Source organism: Suillus bovinus (genome assembly GCF_016758785.1).
Source record: "Suillus bovinus strain UH-Sbo-P2 chromosome Unknown EDB93scaffold_6, whole genome shotgun sequence".
NCBI lineage: Eukaryota > Fungi > Basidiomycota > Agaricomycetes > Boletales > Suillaceae > Suillus > Suillus bovinus.
In genome coordinates this window covers 482,094-498,349 of record NW_024542062.1, presented here as the reverse complement: position 1 = coordinate 498,349, position 16,256 = coordinate 482,094, and the positions used below count along the sequence as shown (strand labels likewise).

Sequence of the window (16,256 nt, the reverse complement as noted above, 5' to 3'; positions counted from 1 at the left end):
CCTATACATCGGCCCACCCGTCTATACAATGTACCTTTACATTGGCCCACACATCTATATAATAATGATTGCCTCTCATCTCCCTTCAGCCTAGCTGTCTATAATATACATGTCCATCCTACTGTACATATTCCCCAGATGGGCCCACCCATCTCTATCGGTAAAAATATTCATCCCAGCCCATCTGACATCATCGAGCATATATATAACATTGGCATAGATGGGCCCACCCGTCTCCATTGGAAATAATATTTCCCCCGGCCCATCCATTAACATCGGGGATATACATCACATCGGCCCATAGTCCGCTGACCCGTCTTATATGGGATATTATGTAGGTCGGGTGACCCATATAATACGGAATTTGTCACTGAAGGGGCTCTCATATCTGCATCACCTCCTGGATCGAGAAGCTCCTCCAGAAGATAGGAGATGCATCGTCTGTGATCAGGATGGGGTCTACAAATGTCAAGATTGTCTTGGGGAGCCACTCTATTGCACGGGATGTTGCAGGAGTCAACATCGTCGCAATCCTTTCCACTGGATCAGTCAATGGAATGGTCAGTTCTTCGAGCAAAGTTGTCTCGCTCATGTCGGACTCGTCATACACCTTGGTCATGATGGCAAAGGATGTCCTGCACTTGAAAATAGGTGGGATTTGTTCGAAGGAGATGAACCCAAGGACCAGCTTGAGCCTGAAGATCTACCATCCGTGTCGGGACCAGAGTTCCAGCCTAAGGAAAACACCATGGTCATTGTCGACAAGTCTGGAGTTCATCGCCTCGAGGTTCGATGCTGTGATTGTCCAAATGCCATGAGTCTGGACATTCAAATGTTTCGACATGGATTTTCCCTGCATCCATTCAACAAACCGAAGACTGTGTTCACCTTCAGAGTGCTCGACAATTTTGTATTGGACAACCTAGAATGCGGCACCTCCCCAATGAACTATTACAGCAAGCTCTGGCGAATGACCTCCAGCATGTTTCCTCACCTTGTTCCGGTAATTATATATCTCCTTCATCTAAAGGACATTATATTGACAAGGCACTTGGCAAGGACCGATACAGAGAGCTCATGAGAGTCGCTCGACAGTGCAGTTGAAGACCATGAAATGGCATGGCTTTGGTCATCGTTCCAACACCCCGAATGCTGGAGATCTCGCATTGTTTTGCCCGACATGTCCTCAGCCTGGGATCAACATATCCTTGTCAGGGAATGAAACACTTGATGAGTGAGTCTAGTTTTATACTTAAGTGACCTAAGTGATGATAAGAACTCCAAGCTGGAAATATACCCGGTCATTTATGATGGACGGTAATTTCAAAGCCAAACACTTGCATCCCATCAAGCCATTTGATGAAGTATGGCTTGCAGATGGGCTAGGGTTCATGGTGGGAAAGGACAGGTATAAAGCGCATCATGCGGAGGCTGCTGACACTTTGGAAAAATCTAGCTGCAACAATCACTGGGTGGTAAATCAAGCAAATGCGGCTCGGCACAAGCTGAAGTCGACGGGTATCGGGGGAGTTGCTTGTGCCTGCCACGGCTGCTTTGTGCCTCATGCAATGGTCAATTTCCAGAAAGGCAAAAGGCAAGCCGAGCATGAAGTTCTACATTCACGAGTTGATCATGCATTGTTTGCAGACAAATGAACATGGATTACGCCCTTTGCAAGGCTGCCCAGCACAACATGGAAGGCATTACCAGGGCTGTCACCTTTTATGACATCAACTGTCAATACAACAAGCACCTTTGGGTTCGGGTGGATCAAAGCCGATTTCTTGAAATGGTACCAGAATTGACCATCATTCCTGGCATCGGTTTGTGGCACATGCATGGATATCAAGACAGCTGCTATGTCTGATATGTGTCGAATTTCATTGAAGGCATTGGCCAGATAGATGGAGAGATCATAGAGACTCTCTGGGCACATCTGAACCTAATTTCCCCCACTGCTTGGGGAATGTTGTCCCCTCATCGACAGGAATGTCTCGATTTTCAGATGAACAATTCCAACTTCTGCAAGATGATCCGCATGAAAAGGACCCTTTGCCGTAAATACAAGCAGGCAAAAAGTTGCATTGCCGAAAGTGAAAAGGCTTTCGACAGACTCGATGAAGCAGCACCTGCCAATTTGAAGACAGAATGGTTGGCCAACGAGATGATCGCTCAATCCAGCAGAATAAATGATCCTGCGGCGATGGATGTTTACGAGATAAATATCAAGAAGGGTAAGCTGACCATGTCTCCATAGAAGTCCGAATTAATTTCGCACTCAGCACCGAGCAAAAAGGAGATCGAACTTAGACTGCTAGAGCAGGGTAATGCCCGTAATGCAGCACCATCTCGGAGATCTGTGGCGACATGGATATCTATGGGGTTGGCAATCGAGGAGGCTCAAATTGCATTGCTCGTTGAGGTCTGAAGAATCGGAAAATGAACTATGGAGACACAGAGATTAGACCTCACCCGGCAACAAGATCGTCTCCAAGGCCAGATAGATGGATTCACGCGTTCTGCTGTCACGCATCTCGGAGAGGGATTCGATGGAGATGATAATCATGACGACTTGAACGTAGACATCCTAGATGATCTCGATGATGACCTGGAAGATTTTACCGAGACATCTGATACATGGATGAACTTGCCCAAGCTCATTGTGATCCCATTGCCATCAAACCTCGGGGTAGATCGATGCAGATGCTTGATGGCAGAGGATCTCATTCCGCTGGAGATGTCCCTTCGCAAAGGGCAGGCAAATGATGCACTTCACAATCTCCACATTCACTTGTGCAACAAGGCAGTCCTATTCCGAACGACGGTCAGGCAAGCCAAATCTCAAGCCCTGAAAACTCGAGCCTGGTCGCAGGTGATGTCAGTGCAGCAGGCTGTCTCCCTGCATGTGAGTATATATACCAAGACCAGGACGCAAATGATGAAACTTGACACGGGGCATGGCCAACTTCAGAAGTACAAACCCCTGCTTCGTGAGCAGCTCAAAGTCAACACTGCCGTGGGTGATCCGAATGCCCGTGGTCAACAAAATGAATCCCTGGTTCTGGTCCATCGAGGTTGACATGCATGGTCCGGATCAATCATGGAATGAGGAATGTGAGTTCCCTAATGCTCAACACATCCGACGTTGAGCTGACTGGATGAATATGAAGTTTACCGAGTTCACTGGCTCCGGGCAAAGGCACTACGGGATCGATGGAAGGAAGAGCTGATGTTGGTCCAATTCGAGATGGATTGGACATGTAACTTTTTCTTGTGGAAAGCAACCCAATGGGGCGACCGGATGCAGGAATCATTCACGAAACGACTTCCGGGTCATGCATGCTACTCCGGAAGGCAATCCCGAATGTATTCATTGCTGGCGCAGGATGCCCAGGCAGCATTTCAACACCTGCAGACCATTTTGATAGATTCCCGAGATGAATGAATGGTTTATTGCCGATGGGATATAACAACCATTTCGATATACAAATTTAGTCCCGGGAATTGGCCGGGTCAGCCCATGTCAGAGTTTGAAAAATTTATCCATCCATCAGTGGATGATATCTTCACATCTGAACCAACCATCATTGTCATTGCCAGTGTGATACTCCTGCATCAGCCATGCCTGAGTTACATCCTTCTCCTGCATCCACTTCTGACAATCAGAATTCCCTCAATGAGTACCAGCCCCTCACTCTCACTCCTGCAGACATTTCAACTACTATGTCGATGTCTGCATCGCGCATCCGTGCATCCATCTCCCAATATCAGGTGGAGGCTGCAAACAACAATCTTCCCCCTTTGGCTTAGATCAGGCACTTCAAAGCCAGGCTGCAATGGGAGATCACTGTAAGACCCTGATGACACTGGCGGTTAATGCTGACATCTTCCACAGACTTTTGTCATGCCCATCCTCCAGTACTCAGCTACCAGGAACATCATCTCGGTCGTTCCCAGCCCTATTGCTCATATTCTTTATTTGATTCCCGGTCACACCTGGAACATGGTTCCAGATCACATCTTTTCCTATCACATCTGTTTGTTTCATGATGTCGCAGATCCCGGAGATCCATCCTGGATCATATCCAGCTATGATACCCCATGGTGGATGGGAGAAACTGCAATTCCGAACGAACCATGGCAATGGGATCGGGTGATGACTTGCTGTATCTTTCACTACCAGCATTGGCTAGTAAGATTCTTATTCCATTTCCTTGATTCATGACTGATCTGCTCTAGGATGGCATTGAGAATGATGGTCTGACAATTCCGGAGCAGGTGGATCATACCTCAGTTCCATCACTGATGGGACTGAGGTGGATTAGAGAACACCTCCTGACATTACTTGAAGAGCAACGTGAGGGCATCCGTGACAAGATGGCAGAGATACAAATCTACACTGCCATGCTGGACAGATTGAAGAGAGGCAGAGGAGAGTAGCTCTAGTCACTCAGTTGGAAATGTTAAAGTGCAAGTTGCATATGTGTTTTATGAGTACTGAAAATCGCATGTAAACATTGCAATATCTAACATGATGTTATATGGCGAGTCCCAAAATAAACGGTGCAGATGTGCATCACCATGTCCTGACCACCAAGGTCCAGATATCAAGTCCCGATTACCAGGACCCCATTACCGAACTCCGAATATTGAGTTTCGAGTTCTGAACATTGAGTACCGAGTGTCGAGTACCGAATGCCGACTGCCGAATATCGAACTCCAAGTTCCAGATATTGAGTCCCGATTACCCAGTTCCGAAACATCGAGTACCAAATGTTTACTGCCGAATATCGAACTCCGAGTTCCGGATTCCCCATTACCAATTCCCGACTCCCAGAACATAACTACCAAGGTCTGAGTATCAACACCCGAGTGCCGAGACCCGATTACTGAGCTCCAAATATCGAGTTCTGAGGTCCAAGCATCGAGTACTGAATGTTGACTGCCGAATATCGAACTTTGAGTTCCAGATCTCCATTACCAATTCCCGACTCCCGGCATTTAACTACCGAGGTCCAAATATCAAGACCCAAGTGCTGAGACCTGGTTACCGAGCTCCTGGCCTTGATGACTGTCGATAGGATCTGAGTCTAAATACAATGATAGCCATCGCCCCAGTACCATTTTCAAATTTGTACAGCAGCATTCATACTTACATTTCTTTGCTTCTCTGTGCCCTTTTGACTTGTAGGTTCCTTTTGCAACAGACCGTTCTTCTTAGCATTGCCTAGCGTAAGGTCAATGATATTGTCTGCGCTACTCCAACCCAGGGCCGGCCTTTTGTAACTGCGCACCACAACTGAAACCCCACTCCCTCACGCTGAATGTGTTGGTTCTCGAGTGTCATCAAGAGACATGGAAGGCTCTGGACAGTTATTGTATGCATCCGCTATGGATTTCGGACCTTGAGTGTCATCAAGAGAGATGGTTCGTACTTGGTAGTCGAAAGCAGGTACTGATGCGGGTAATTACACTTTCTACTTGTTTCATCTTCCACATGGTGGTAGGGTTCGTCAATACACCCTAGCCCATCCGCATGAGGGAACCCCGGCATAAATATGAACAGAGTCCCTCATATACCATGCCCACCCAACCCTATCCCCCTCCATCTCATGAACCCCATGTCTGACAATCCTTCCGGAAAATCCAATCATACACCCGGGATTGTACCCGAACTCCAGCTGAAGGCTTGGCATGCTCATCCGAGCATTAGAATAATTCCCCACGGTGGTGAGAATATTGAAGCATTCAGGAATTGATAAATGGTCTCGATGATATGGGGTTTGACATTGGAAATGATGGATAGCGTGTTAAACACAGATGCCCAGTACTCCAGGATCTTGGACATTCTTGGCAGTTCCTTGCTTTCTGCCTTTTCTCCGAGGCTTGAAAATGTTTGTAACCCTGCCCAGTACTGCTCCGGATGCATGATCCTGAGCGCTGCTGATGCGATGGCTGCCGGCCTTGCAATGGCGTTTAGGATTCCCTCGGACAATGGTCCCTTTAATGATGCAGATACCTCCGGGTCCGCTAGATTCTATGGGATTGGTGTGCTCAACTACCGAAATCATCATCCTATCAAATCTTACCTCGTGCCCCTGTTGAAACCATGCCGGAGATAAATTAATGCACCCGGCAGGTAGGCCAACATCTTCCAAGTGGTGTTTGAACCACTCCGGATTGGTTCGCCAATTCCCATCAACCTTCACACTTCTTTCCAGACTCGGAGACAGCAAGTCGGTGGCTGCCCAAATTTCCTTCTGTGGTTACCATTTGGTATTTAATATATATTGAGTAACAATGTATATCACACATGGAGATCAATTTGCTATATCTTGCAATGTCGATGTTCATCTGAACTGTGATGAAGGAGTTTGAATGATCAAATGAATTTTCCGAATCTGCAGGAAGACCCACTCAGATTTTTATATGCCTTTATGAGGCGATCTACCAATCGATCGCAGGCCATTACTAGATCAGTGTCTAGGTTAGGAGAAGGTATCACTGGGTCTCCTCCTGTCTTCTCTGCATTGAATTTCTGTGCAGTATATTCACATGCCTCGTGAGTCACTGTCAGGGCCCAAGTGCGCCAGAGGCTTATTTCAATTGCAGAAGTGGAAGAACCATTCATGATGAAGTCGATCTTGGGAAATCAGAAGCTGAATGCTGGTCGCCCAGAGGTTGGTGTTAAAGGGGGTGGAGATAGTCAGGATCAGATAAGGGAGCCAAAATACCAGATCATTGGAAGTGTGCTGGATATCAGATATTCGTTTGTCGACTCCCGGGGCTCGGATCTTGGCACGCTTCACTCAAATTTCGGTAGTCGGAACTTGGCATTTGGCGTTCGGTAGGTGGTGAACATGAGGTTCTGATAAGAGAACCTTCCATGATGTTGGCTGTCGAAGATATATTACCACCCATTGCTCAATGAAATACCCGATCATTGGAAGTGTGCTGGATATCAGATATTTGTTTATTGACACCCGGGTCTCGGAACTTGGTACACTTCACTCGAATTTTGGTAGTCGGAACCTTGCTTCTCATACAGCAATGCAACAGTAATGAACATGCAGCTGCAGGAACTCATTACGCTTCACCCAAATTAGCTACTCAGCAATCGGTACTGCATTGTTTTACAATTATCATTCACCTGTGCCCACCTGTCTATATTATATACCGCCCTCGGCCCACCCATCTAATATAATATATCCCTGGGCCCACCCGTCTATCTGATACCCACCTACCTTGACACTCGGCCCACCCATCTAAGATAATATATATCTGGGCCCACTCGTGTATGTGACACAATGTACCCTCAGCCGGCCCACCCATCTAATATAGTATATATCTGGGCCCACTCGTGTATGTGATGACAAGTACCCTCGGCATACCCGTCTCTCTGATACCCACCTACCTTGGTACACCCATCTACATAATATCCAACTACCTCGGCCCATCCGTCTATAGAATATTCATGTCCATTGGCCCACTCATATACTCTACATATTCCACACATGGGCCCACCCCCCTCCATCAGAAATAATATCCCTCCCGGCCCATCCATCAACATCGAGGATATACATCACATCGGCACCTTGTCAGCCCACCAGTCTATATCATAAATAATTTCCTGCACTCTCAGCCCACCCGTCGATATAATAAATGTTTTACTGCTCGCTCGGCCCACCCGTCTGTACAATTCACAATGACCTCGGCCCACCTGTCTATATAATAAATATTCCACCACTTTCTCAGCCCACCTGTCTACAACATGATTCCTATACATTGGCCCACCCGTCTATACAATGTACCTTTACATCGGCCTACCCATCTATATAATAATGATTGCCTCTCATCTCCCTTCAGCCTAGCTGTCTATAATATGTATGTCCATCCTACTGTACATATTCCCCGGATGGGCCCACCCATCTCCATTGGTAAAAATATTCATCCCGGCCCATCCGACATCATTGAGCATATATATAACATTGGCATAGATGGGCCTACCCATCTCCATCGGAAATAATATTCCCCCCAGCCCATCCATCAACATCAGGGATATACATCACATCGGCCCATAGTCCGCTGGCCCGTCTTATACAGGATATTATGTAGGTTGGGGGTGACCCGTATAATATGGAATTTGTCACTGAAGGGGCTCCATGATCAACACAGGTAAGCTTACTGATTGTTGTTTTAAAATCATTTTCTGATAAATGACCAGATATATATTTTTGTCAGTATGAAAGCCATCCTGCCATGTTAGCCAGCTACTTCTTGGTCTTGATACTTTCCCTGCTCTGCAGCTTATCACGTGAGAAGTGCAACTTCACACTCGTAACACTGCACTTCATTATTTGATGGCTTGTTGTTGATACCGATATATCACCATCCAAAGCTGTGCTCTTGGCTGACCTACCGCAGGACTCTTGCACGCTGCTGAAACAAGTTCACTTGGATCCAAAATGCATATCTTACATCACATGCCCATCCTGCTTTAAGCTATATGATAGCAACGGCAATGTGTGCCCTGAACATTACACTCACTTGTCGCTCCCTGGCGCCTCACAATGCTCTGCAAAACTGAAATGCACCTGCATAATATGGGGAACTGCTTTTGTATGCCCTATAAAGAAGTACTTGTATCAGGACATGAAGCAGTGGCTGGGGAGATTTTTATCTCGCTCGGATATCGAAAGCAAGCTAGAGCGGCGCTCAATGACGGACGTTAAGGTAGCAGATGAAGAGCACCACAACATTTGGGATGCAGGGGTTCTACAGAGTTTTCAAGGGCTGGATGGCAAACCTTTCACTGTGTGGACCATCTGGAGAGTTACACCTTGTGTTTTCTCTTGGGGTTGACGGATTTAATCCATCGGGTATGAAGATTGGGAAGGGGAGTGCTTCATCCACAGGAATATACATGGTGTGCTTGAATTTACCTGTCGACCTCCACTACCACCCTGAGAACATGTACTTGGTTGGCATACTACCTGGTCCAAACAAGCCTTCTCTCGAACAGATCAATGAAGGACTCGCGCCACTTATTGATGATCTCTTGCTAGCATGGGATCCAGGCTTCTTCTTCACACGCACTTCTCTGTACCCTTCTGGCCATTCTTGTTGATTGGTGGTGATTCCCTTGGTTTGTGATATCATAGGTGCTCGACAAGTTGGCAGCTTTTCCAGATCTACGAGCAACCTCTTCTGTTCGTACTGCCTTCTAATGAAGGATCACATTGAAGAACTGCCATTGAACAAATGGCCGATGCGATCCTGTGAAGAGCACAGGCAGGTTGCAGACATATGGTGTGATGCACAAACGGCGGAGGAATGAAAGGAAATAGTGGACCGCTACGGGGTGCGGTACTCGGAGCTACTTTGTCTGCCGTATTGGAACCCAGTTCTCTTCACCGTTCTCAATTCCATGCATGCAGACTTTCTCCTCAAGCTACACCACCACATCCACAATATCTGCACGCCATTACCTTGCCCTGCACGGCCTTCAAATTCGGCACTTGCATCTGGTCTATGCGTGCTGATCAAAGGAAACATGGATAAAACTCATGAACAAGCCTTATTGTGCTGCCAGAAGCCAGTATCATTCTACCTGTGTCAAGAACTGGGCTTGCAGCGAGCACAAACTGCACTATTGATGGCTAGGGCACTCATTCAATTTGTGCGTCACATGCTGTACCGTTATCATGATTAATTTCACTCTGGTTCAGCGTCAACAAAGCAATAACTTTGCCAAGATAAACCAACTTCATAAGTTTTTCTCTGAATTAAAGGTTTCTTAATGTCATCACTCAGCAGGATCTGCGCACTAATTATGTGTAGGCATCAGAGACAGCACCTCAGTTACTAAAGAGAAGAGCAAAGAACAACCCTCTGTCCAAACAGGAGATGACTAAAGCGTGCTTCAAGCTAGAGAATTCTCAGAGCACTGCAGCTATTAGACAAGGTGTCAGGGTGTTAGCACTTGTACAGCTTTGCACGAAGCTAGGTATCTCTACTAATAATCATCTCCGCCCTGGACACCCTCTACGTAAGGGTGGGTTGTTAGAACAACTAGCTGATTGGGTACGTCATGGGAGTTGTTGTTTCCATCAATGACCTTTTCATTTTGAACAGCGCTTTTCACATGGCTTAATGAATGAGGATGGCAGCCTGCTGCATGCCAAGAGGGGGATGCAAACTCATGAAGCCCTGCCGCCAAAAAATACTGTTGTACTTGGGCGGGAGGTGTTACAGGAAATATGGATGGATCAAGCGCGGACGCAGCTTCCATCATTCGTCACAGCAGCCCCTTTGGTTGCAGCTGAGAAAAGGACACCTACTGCTGATCACTGGCACTCAATAGGTTTGATACACCTTATCGTCACACTGATTTTCCTTTGGGGTCATGAGGAAGGCTGAATGCAAGAGGTACTGCACAACTACATGCACCTCGTCACCACTATCCATATCACAAACATGCGGAGCATGTCAAAGGATAAGATCAACCTATATTCCTTTCATTACAAGGAATGCTTTCGCAGTGTACTTAAGCTTTACAAGGAAGCACAGATCCGACCTGTCCATCATATGGCTTTCCACTATGAAATGCTGCTCAAAGCTTTTGGACCAGTCCACTCTTGGTGGGCATGGGCATTTGAGAGGTTTAATTACACCCTTCAGAATATAAAGACTAACTCAAGGTTTGGTGAGAAACACCCATTTGGTTTTCCATTCACAAGCCTTAATGCCTTGATGCTTACAGGTGAAATGGAAATGACATTCATAAATGACACTTGCAGGGCGGCAAACTTGCCCGCCCTTCTATCTAGTAACAGGCTCCCCAATACTATGATGTCACTGTGGCCGGAGTATCAGAAGACATTCTGTTCAGACATTTGCAGGACTCACCTCAATGATAGCCTTGCATTTGGCAGCTCAGGCCGACTGAAGGTGACTTATCTATCTTCCAAACCAAAGGGGAAGTTCACAGAATTGCAAAAGTATTTTGCCAAAGGCATAACGACCTTGACGGGCACACACCATTCAGGTATACTTCCTTCATCTTTAGTGGCTGCACTCTAAAATATGTTAGACATTGTGTTTGGCAGTAAACTTTGGAAAGGAGGAGCACTGTACCAACCATACTCTAGGTCACTGCAGGACTCCAATGTTGTTATTCAGAATCCTGACTTCAACCAGGTGCCTGCTCATCTTCTGGCTATCTTTAGCGAGAAATTGCAACCCAAGAAATCTTCATTGCTCATCGAGCGCATGGTGGAACTGGACTCGGTCAAGGTAAAACAGGACCCCTACCAACAGTTTGGATTCAGTGTTGCTGAAGGGCTTTTCCTTGATTATTACCACCCCCCCAAAATCATTGCATATGAAGCACTTGTCACTTTGTTTGCACGTACGACGTTTGAATACCACACCTTGGGCAAGGTGGTCCACATACTTCCCATTATGAAGGTCAGCTATGTTCATTTAAGCTAAGTATACATCATCGAGTCACCAACTTTCACTAGGACATGTATGTCACAAATGATAGTGGTGCGAACACAGAGGACAATGAAGAGGATGATCTGTAGTAGATATTTGATAGTCACAGGAATGTATCCAACCCAGTACCCCTGTCAATGATGAGAATAGCTCATACACATCACTAATCGCGTCCTTGGAGAAACCACAGTGCCCTGTACTTGGGGGCCTCAAACTTCCACAGAGTATCAATGCTAGTGAGTGATACGAAGCCGAGGAAGCTAAGGACTCGTCATCAGTGACTTTAGAGGGAACAAGCAAGGAAGTCAGTATGGGCGGTGGAGTGTAACCAGCACCAATCTCACCAGGGTGATTGAGGATGCTGACCTGAGCATACAGCTACTCGGAAAGTTGTCAGATGGTAACCATGTACTTGGGGGTCTCGAACTTCCAGAGAGTATCGATGCTAGTGAGTGATACAAAGCTGAGGAACCAAAGGACTCATTGTCAGTGACTTTAGAGGGAATAAGCAAGCAAGTCAGTATGGGCGGTTGCATTCACTCACCATATTTAAAACCCTTGCCAAGCTCAGCAGCTCCCTTCCCAAATGTTTTGATAATACACTTGTCGATGCCACTGCACAGGTCAACTTCAAGTGACTGGTGGTGGTAGATTTACCAGAATTGACATGACTGATGACTATGATAGACCAGATGAGTCAAAGAGCTAACCACAGATTATGAGATACACACCGAGAACATTTAAAAAGGCGACTGACAACAAGGAGTAGATGGATGCCGCGTCACATGCACAAACATCAATTGCTGCTGAAGCGCTGACTTGTCTGTTAACAGCTTCAATGCTCTACCCTTAGCGTGCCATGAGTGGATGACAAGACGGAGTAGACAAAGCAAGTTGTGCCATCAAGAAGTTTGCAATTCCAGATCTTTGTATCCTCAGGAAACCTGTTCTCATCAACAGAGCCCTTGTTTGTATTTATTAAAAATGAAATGATTGAACTCACATCAGCTTCATTGAGGCAAAGCATCCCTGGGACTCTCTTCCTTCAAGTTCCTCGTTCTTACAAACATGACAAGACAGAGTGGACAAAGAAAGTCGTGCCATCAAGAGGGCATAGAAGACATAAACTATATATAAGAGTATTAGTTAAGTAAATAGTCAATGGACAAATGTATCTCACCTATACAAGCAACTAGGAGGTATCAAGTCACGGTAGTACGAAGAACAGAAAATGAAATGAGCGTGATTATGTAAGTAAGCTGTCACGTGCGACATTAACGATTATCATTGTTTGTACCAACTTCCAACACTCCCTCTCAAATGACGACTCGCAAATGTATGCAAATTTTTTTGCTAGGAACTGTATATGAATTTGGCACACAAGAGTACGAATCTCTTATTTCTTCTGAGACTCCAAAACCTGGCTCTCGTGCAGCTATCGTCATTGATGTGTATCAGTGTCAAACAGTAAACTGTTTTTCATCTACTCCGGTTTCTTTTGATCTAACAATTCTGCTTAGTCCTATGGATATGCTATGACTTCATTTCACATTGCACCCAACTCCTCCAAATGTCCGATATGTTTGAGTCACGCAAGCGTGCTTCAGAGTAAATTTCTTTGTTCTGTCTCACTGCGCTCACTCATCTCTCTAGATAACGAATTGGCAGTTGCATTCCCGTCAAGAGACTGAAAGCACTACTGATATCAATGACTGCCAGCAAAGATTACATGTATCTACTCAATGTTAGTTTAGTCTCCTTCTTTAAGTTAATTGATAGTATCTACGCAGTGTTCTATCAATGCGGCCAGCGCATGGAGCCGTCCTCAACACAAAAACGGATGTCACCATCAGCGTCAGTGTATCCAACCAATCCAGTGCCACTGGTCCCATAGGTGAGTCCCAACTTCCTGTATTGCTCTCGACTATCATTGTAATCTTATTGTTACATTTTGCGGACAGTTTTTTATGCCTTGCTTGCATACCCTACAACTATCGACTCATGCTGTCGACCCTATGCTCAAGTCAACACAATTCTCCCATTGCCATTATATATGCGCCTCTCATTGTGCTAAACTCATGTAAGAGCCGCTGTACCAATTCTAACTCCAGCCCTGACTCATTTTTTCCACCAAGAAACATCACTTTCCCATAGCTCACAGCATCATCCTGTTCACTGTTTCTCACCCTCGTCCACTGGCTGGGGCTTAAGAAGATTTGAGGCTTGCTGTCTCAGTCCTCTCATCCACTGGCCAGGGCTTAAGTAGATTTGAGGCTTCAAGGCTGCCTCAGTCCTTTTGTTCACCAGTCGGGGCTTAAAAACATTTGAGGCTGCCATCTCAGTCCTTTGTTTCTCACCCTCGTCCACTGGCCGGGGCTTAAGAAGATTTGAGGCTTCAAGGCTGTCTCAGTTCTCTTGTCCACTGGTCAGGGCTCAAGAAGATTCGAGGCTGCCATCTTAGTCCTTTTGATTCAAGGCTTAATTGTGATTTTTAGTCGATTTTGTAGTAGTGTTTAAGACAACTTGAAGCGCTAGCCATGCAGTGGTTTGAGAACCTTGAGTTTAGCGTGTTTTAATTACACTCCCTCATTCAAGTTGAATTTGAACAAGTTGGGGTTTTCCTGATGAACCAAATACCTGCTACAGATGTGCATGTTCTTAGGAGGAACATACAGCATACATTTTATTTTTTTGTGCACAGAAAATTGTAAATGTTAATTGGATGTTGCTCAGGAGGAATATCCTGGAACCATCATTTATTTAATTTAACAAAACATGAAAAATGTCTCACAAATGTCCTATCAACAAATATGCAAAGAAACTTTTAAAGCTTTCTTCATTTTTCTAAGACAAAACATTTGTTAAATACATGATATGATCTGTTCTGTTTTTTATTAATGTTCTTGGCTCAAACATGAAGTGAATGGAATGAAATAATTTTGACTATTGACACACAAAACATTTGAAAAACACAGACAAAATAATTAACGTGATTGTAAGTTGTTATTTGAAAGACAATGAATGGAAAATGTAGTGTCTTTCTCGAAGGAACATGACTAATTTTTGGATCATGTCCCACATACAGAAAATATTTGATACATTGATTAAAATTTTTCAATGTTTTGACGGGTAAAATATAAGTAAATTTCTATCTTTCAATTCAATTTTTTTTGGATGTTTGGTGAAGGAAAATGAGTTAATGCCTGCAGTGTGTGTCTCTAGATACTAAGAATTTTACTCGTTGTTTGCAAGTGACTATCTAAAGTCACGCGCTTCAGTTCTCAATCTCCATCTTAGCATCAGCCAACCTTAGTTGGGGTGTTAACACTCGTCTCGCTTCATCTTTCCTTTGTTACTCTCTCTCGCTAGTCTCTCACCTTTGCTCGCGCATGCTACCTTTGCGTTGCACACCTCGTCCATTGCCTATCACACTTGCATGTTCGCCTTTTGCACATCACATCATTTCAGCCCGCTTCACGCATTACTTAGCCTTAGTACTTTATTAGTTGTTTGGTGTCCCTCTTTTTACAAAGAGAGGTTTCCCTTTACTCAGTTAGCTGCCCTTGGGATGACGATTTCACTTGCGCCCAGGTCTATCTGTGTTTGTTTAGCTTAGCACCAACTTTCCCCACAGTTTAGATTCCTCATCTTCAACTGGAGCCCACCGCGAGGGGCACTACTGCGACATCTGATAGAGTACTCAGACCCAACGCGCATCAGTTATTTCGCGTGCATATTATCACGCGCATCGATGAAGCCATAGAAGAACTACCCGACAGTTCACTTTTCGCTACCATACCACCCACAGAAGAATCCACTGTTGACGCACTGCATCCAGGACTTTCGTTTTTCGGCTGTGCAAACAAACGACAACCATTGCCTATCACATCTTCGCCCAAAGAATCAATCAAGGAAGAATCACTCGATGATTTCACATCCATAGACGTGCCTAGGGGTAACATCCCTGTAACCTTTCACAGTACACCTAAAGCAGAACAGAAAGCTAGATTTGCCGCACTAACACATATAGATATGCTCATGTCGCCGCGCGATGAAGAAGAAGAGTCAGATTCGCCCGTCGAGCCTGAAACAATTCAAGTCCTCAACCTGCCTGTCTCAATACTCAACAGATGCATAATTGGCGCCCTCTCAAGTGTTTACATGCTGCAAACTGCATACATTGCACCCGCACCCGCAATCGCCCCCATCGCCCCACAAGTCACGATGACTACACCCTATTTCATGCCTATTCGTGGCACTGACTGTGCACCAAAATTCAACAGCACCACCGCTAACCTCCTAGATTTTATAGACACATATGAAGAACATGCCAATCAGGCCAGTCTTGCCGGTCTTGATCGCATCAAGCAGATCATCTGCTATCTCATGCCTGCCAATAAAGAACTTTGGGCATGTCTGCCCGAAGCGAAGGTCAGCGACTATGACACATTCATATGCAAAGTAAAGGTAATGTACCCCAGCTGTGAAGGCAATTGTCGCTACACAGTCAATGACTTGAGTGCAGTCACGCAAAAGTACACCATAATGCCAATGCCATCCGTCAATGAGTTGAGCTTGTACTATCGCAATTTCTGCAAAATAATGCAGCCACTCTTAGACAAGGACAGAGTAGGCTCAGCAGAACGTGATCACATATTCTTAGAAGGATTGCCTAGCAATGTGCAGATGCAAATGCTCACTCGCCTACTAATCAAGTTCCCAGATCATCATCATGAAGACCCTTACCCATGGAAGAA

At 45.4% G+C, this 16,256-nt stretch overlaps 4 protein-coding genes across 4 annotated transcripts; 3 read left to right on the top strand and 1 right to left on the bottom strand.

Moving 5' to 3' along the window:
- Window positions 1–465: 465 nt before the first annotated feature.
- EDB93DRAFT_1238353 (uncharacterized protein) lies at window positions 466–3,445 on the top strand (the record flags this gene model as incomplete). The annotated part of the gene is made up of 10 exons (XM_041451533.1): window positions 466–560; window positions 652–1,003; window positions 1,101–1,234; window positions 1,286–1,594; window positions 1,648–1,861; window positions 1,901–2,234; window positions 2,283–2,422; window positions 2,459–2,689; window positions 2,738–3,074; window positions 3,171–3,445. 10 exons carry the CDS (start codon window positions 466–468, stop codon window positions 3,443–3,445), a joined length of 2,421 nt encoding a protein of 806 aa, XP_041311769.1.
- A 459-nt stretch (window positions 3,446–3,904) lies between these two features.
- EDB93DRAFT_1246524 (uncharacterized protein) lies at window positions 3,905–4,440 on the top strand (the record flags this gene model as incomplete). Its single annotated transcript, XM_041452460.1, has 2 exons — window positions 3,905–4,192; window positions 4,240–4,440. The coding sequence occupies 2 exons, from the start codon at window positions 3,905–3,907 to the stop codon at window positions 4,438–4,440; spliced, it is 489 nt and encodes a 162-aa protein (XP_041311768.1).
- Window positions 4,441–4,886: 446 nt separating this feature from the next.
- EDB93DRAFT_1100819 (uncharacterized protein) lies at window positions 4,887–6,631 on the bottom strand (the record flags this gene model as incomplete). The annotated part of the gene is made up of 6 exons (XM_041447043.1): window positions 4,887–5,090; window positions 5,157–5,286; window positions 5,581–5,681; window positions 5,789–6,037; window positions 6,090–6,260; window positions 6,452–6,631. The coding sequence occupies 6 exons, from the start codon at window positions 6,629–6,631 to the stop codon at window positions 4,887–4,889; spliced, it is 1,035 nt and encodes a 344-aa protein (XP_041311767.1).
- Window positions 6,632–9,358: 2,727 nt separating this feature from the next.
- EDB93DRAFT_1041264 (uncharacterized protein) lies at window positions 9,359–10,710 on the top strand (the record flags this gene model as incomplete). Its single annotated transcript, XM_041444559.1, has 3 exons — window positions 9,359–9,535; window positions 10,255–10,402; window positions 10,427–10,710. Coding segments are annotated over 3 exons (609 nt in total), but the record flags the coding sequence as incomplete, so codon positions are not given.
- Window positions 10,711–16,256: the final 5,546 nt, after the last annotated feature.